The sequence below is a fragment of the Mus pahari genome, chromosome 7 (assembly GCF_900095145.1).
Source record: "Mus pahari chromosome 7, PAHARI_EIJ_v1.1, whole genome shotgun sequence".
Taxonomy (NCBI): domain Eukaryota; kingdom Metazoa; phylum Chordata; class Mammalia; order Rodentia; family Muridae; genus Mus; species Mus pahari.
The window spans coordinates 80,530,913-80,535,518 of record NC_034596.1 but is presented as its reverse complement, the minus strand read 5'-3'; the positions used below and the strand labels follow the sequence as shown (position 1 = coordinate 80,535,518).

The following is a 4,606-nucleotide window of genomic DNA, read 5'->3' as shown; positions in this document are numbered from 1 at the left end:
TTTTGCCTGTGTGTTTGTTTGCTTTTCAGATTTTCAAGACAGGGTTTCTCTGTGTAGCTCTGGTGGGATTAAAGGTGTGTTTCCCCATTGCTTGGTGCTCAGTCTACTGAGCGCATAGGATGTACCTCAATAAACACATTAGACATACTGATTGTAGTCTCTCTAGCACATAGTAGGTAATCAAGACTTACTAACGAATGAATGAACGATTCCTATACAAATCAGCTGTCATCAAGAGAACAGGGCAGTGGCGCACGCCTTTAAACCCAGCACTCAGAAGGCAGAGGCAGGTGAATCTCTGTGAGTTCGAGGCCAGTCTGGTCTATAGAGTTCTAGGAGAGCCAGGGATACACAAAGAACCCTGTCTCAAAAAACCAAACCAACAGGGCAATGGTGGCGCATGCCTTTAATCCCAATACTTGGGAGGCAGAGGCAGGCGGATTTCTGAGTTTGAGGCCAGCCTGGTCTACAGAGTGAGCTCCAGTACAACTAGGGCTATACTGAGAAACCCTGCCTCGAAAAACAGAAACAAAACAGAACACCAAAAAAAAAAAAATAATAACCCAAACAAACAAACAACCCAACAACAACAAAAGCCTAAAGAAACAAACCAAACCAACAACAAAACCAAAAAGTCCTATCGGAGGTACAGAACATACTTTGGAAACATTCTTCCCTTTGACAACACTCATCTGGTAAAATAATATTTTATGCTCATCACTGACTGGACCAAAACGAAAATTTAAAATGTTGGTTTGAGTGCAGCTTATCGCAGAAGACTGCTGCTGTGTCTTAAATAAACAAACGCATTGTGAACCCCCAACTTGCATTAACTGGATGCCTGCCAATCCACATTCACCCGCTGACCTCTACGCGCGCTCCTCTGAGTCAGCGACCCACACTCACTAAAAGCCAAATTAAAAAATTCTCTTGTGTTTTCAGTGCTTCACTGTCCCAACACCCATCGGAGTAAGCCTTAGGACATGGAAATTCATCTGGCGCCTTAGCCCGGAGTCTACGCAGCCGGTGGGCGGGCTCAGAGAAGGCCTTGTGGCTGTTTCTTATTGGGGCTTGGTTGCTATGGTGTCGTCGATTTTAAAAACTCGCATGAACCACTTCCGGAGGCTTAAAACAATTACTTCCGAGGCTGCCCATACTTACTATGGTTCACTCGGAAGTATTTCACCACAATTAAAAAAGATAAAACTTGTAAGAAAAACCCCTGGGGACGTCTCTATAGCCCCTTAAACCCGTCGTTAGGACATAGTACCGAATCTTTGCTTCCTCTTAAACGTTATTTGCTTTACATTCCTTTTCTGTGTAGCCAATCTCCAAAATGGCGCGGACGGCCTCGCCAGGTCAGAGGCGAGTCACGTGGGCGCCCCCGGTTCCGGCGCGCTAGAGGCCCCGGGTGGTGAACGAGGCTCCGGCACCATGTCTGGTTTCTTTGGCCCACTCTCCCGGCCCGGCCCTCTCCCGTCCGCCTGGCTCTTTCTGTTGCTGCTCGGCCCCAGCTCGGTCCTCGGCATCTCCTTCCATCTGCCCGTGAACTCCCGCAAGTGTCTCCGGGAGGAGATCCACAAGGACCTGCTGGTGACGGGCGCCTACGAGATCACCGACCAGTCTGGGGGCGCTGGCGGCCTGCGCACCCACCTCAAGGTGCGGCCCCGGGCGGCGCGGCGGTGGGCGGCGGGAGGGCAGGCGTCGTCCGGGGAAGGCCGAGGTAGGGGGAGGCCGGCCGGCCGGCGAGCGGGCGGAGGCTGGGGCATGGCCTGGCCTCCCCCCAACCCCGTCCCTGAACGCTCAGTCTGCGCGGTGGGGACCGCCCCTTCACCCCGAGCGTTGGGGTTCGTGGGGCGGGGCCGCGCGCCACAATCGGGGCCCCTGGAAGGGCAGAGCTCTGTCTTGGCGGACCTAGAGTCCGGAGACCTAGGGCTGTTTCGACTTCGGGCTGTCATCGGGGTTCGGTGTCTGTGAAGTCTCGGGAATCGAGCAGTGTTTCGAGGATCAGTGGGGGTTGACATCCTAAGACACCTCAACACCAACCGAATAAAGCAGACAATAACGTTGGCCGTGACTGATATAATGTGTTGTTTATTAGGCACCTGAAGTGTCGCTTCCTGTGCCACTTTAAGGTGTGCTTTCAGTTCAAACACTACCCTATGGAACCGTTGGCTTCGTTCTATAGACTCAGAAACTGAGGCTCAAGTAGAGTGAACAATCGTTGGAGATGGGTTTGGCCAGCTAAGTGTATTGATGGAAAAGTGCAAAAGCCTTCCTTTTGCTTCTTATTTGTGATTCCTGGGATTTATTATTGATCACAAGATGGTCATAGTCTCTAGTCCCTTCTTTTAGCTACACCAGGGTCATCTAGATCCCTGTATGCCCACAGCTACTTAATGCCATTTGGTCCCAGTTCAGTGGAGTTTTGCTTGACTAGGTTTTTGAATTGTTAATAGTGGAGTTGGTTGTGTTCTGGATAGTTGTGTTCATTCACAATAAGCACTACTTATTTTGTTGTTGTTGTTTCTTTCTCTTTCTTTCTTTCTTTTTTTTTTTTTTTTTTTTTTTTTTTTTTTTTTTTTTTTTTCGAGACAGGGTTTCTCTTTGTAGCCCTGGCTGTCCTGGAACTCACTCTGTAGACCAGGCTGGCCTCAGAAATCCGCCTGTCTCTGCCTCCCGAGTGCTGGGATTAAAGTCCTGCGCCACCACGCCCGGGCTGTTGTTTCTTTTTAACAGAAGGAAAACTTCACATTCTTAAGCCAAATAGAAACTGTTTACTTAAGGTTTCTTTTTAAGTTTTGGCTGCATGTATGTATGTGTACCTGGTGGGTGCCTAGGGCCCATGGAGGCCAGAAGAGGGCATCAAGTTTTCTAGATCTGACGTTCAAGATGGTTATGAGCCACCATATGGGTGCTGGGACCCCAACTTGGGTCTTCTGAAAGTGGAGCAAGTGATCTAACCCCCCGAGCATCTTACCAAGCGTCAGTTATGTTGTTTATATTTAAAGTATTGGGGGCCACGGTAGTGATGATGTAACAGACTTTATTTGGGAGAGAAAAACTATTTTCAGGGGTATTGTTTTGTGTGCCATCTTTCTATTATCTCTTTAAGTATTGAACTGTCAACCAAGAAAGCGTTGGTGGTACATTTTAAAGACACAGATAACAGTGGTTGGGGTTTGTTAATGCTGGCTCCAGAGCAGAAGAGAAGTCGTGCCTAGAATCAAAGAATCCGAGCAGCCAAAGAGACCTTGTTCTTGGACATTGCTGTCTCTCTCCTGAGTCTGTCTTCCAGGGTCCACTGTTGCCTGTCTGACAGTCTACCTTTGCCCACGTGTGCTGTAGAACTCCTCATGAGAGCTGTCTTGAAGCTTCATATGTTGTTAGTTTCTAATTTGTGTTCTAAATAGGGCCTCCCTGAACAGCGCTCGCTGTAACTCTTCTGCTTATCCTTTGTCTCCCTTCTTAGGCTCTTAGTAGTTTCCTAAGGATAGGAATTGTTTTCCTGTTCATATTTTCTAGAATGTTAAGGATAATGCCTTGCTTCTAGTAAGCATTCAGTGTAAACAGGAACCATGGTCCAACCTTACACCAGTGAACGTCTGGGGATGGTCACAGGCTGCTCAAGGGATGTCGCCAGCAGGAGGTTGTGCTTCAACTCACTAGTATTTCACCAACACTCAGTTACCCTCCCTTCTCTGCTATGTCTCACTCCTAACGAGCTTAATTGGACTACTGGAATCTTAAACCCCAGTGCCAAGTAGATAATATGTAGGAGTGAATTGAGCCAGGTACTAAAAAAAAAAAAAAAAAAAGACAACTGGAAAGCAGCTGTGATTAGTGTGGTGTAAGTGGCATGGTGGAGATTGTGAACTCGAGTGAGCAGCACCTTCTCCTCTGGGTTTAGGCCTCACTGGAAGCCGGGGTTGGCCTGGAGCCCTCTGTCCTCCTACCTCAGCACTGCAAGTGCAGGGATTGTAGCTGTGTGCCAGTATACTCGCTCTTGGTGAAACTCGCCGTGCAAACACGTGGGCCCTTTTGTTCCATCTGGTTTTTCAAGTGAAATAAAAAGCACAGATTGTGATGTCAAAGTCCTGAGTTTTATCACCAACTCAAGTTGCTTTGGGCAGTGTTTTATTTTCATCGTTATGGAGAATATATCTGTCCATTTGCATGTGTTACCCAGATTTTGCGACTATTCGGTATCCATACTTGTTTAATCTTCACCCCTTTCCCTGTATTATTTTCTGTTAAATTGTCTCAATCCCAGGAAACCCCCAGTATTAGGATTTCAGTCCAGTGACATCAGCTTGAATCTCTTAAAAATAGGAACATGTCTGCTGTTTTATGGCCATATAACAACACCCTTTCAGAAATAGCAGTGAGTTAGGTGCAGTTGCGTGTGTCTGTAATCCTGAGGCGACTGAGGTAGGAGGGTTAGCCGAGTCCAGGCTGAGCAACATAGTGAAAGCCAGGTGAGGTGAGATCACTGAAGCCACGAGGGTGAAAGCTGTCTGGTTTAACATGTTCACGAGGGTGAGAGCTGTCTGGTTTAACATGTTCACGAGGGTGAGAGCTGTCTGGTTTAACATGTTCACGAGGG

The 4,606-nt window shown here is 47.9% G+C and overlaps 1 protein-coding gene across 1 annotated transcript in view; it reads left to right on the top strand.

Moving 5' to 3' along the window:
- The first annotated feature begins 1,372 nt into the window (after window positions 1-1,372).
- Window positions 1,373-4,606, top strand: part of Tmed10 (transmembrane p24 trafficking protein 10) — a 33,539-nt gene continuing 30,305 nt past the window's right edge. Inside the window, exon 1 of the mRNA XM_021201612.2 lies at window positions 1,373-1,659. Coding sequence (XP_021057271.1) covers window positions 1,435-1,659 — 225 coding nt within the window. The 5' untranslated portion in view covers window positions 1,373-1,434. The remainder of the gene's footprint in view (window positions 1,660-4,606) is intronic.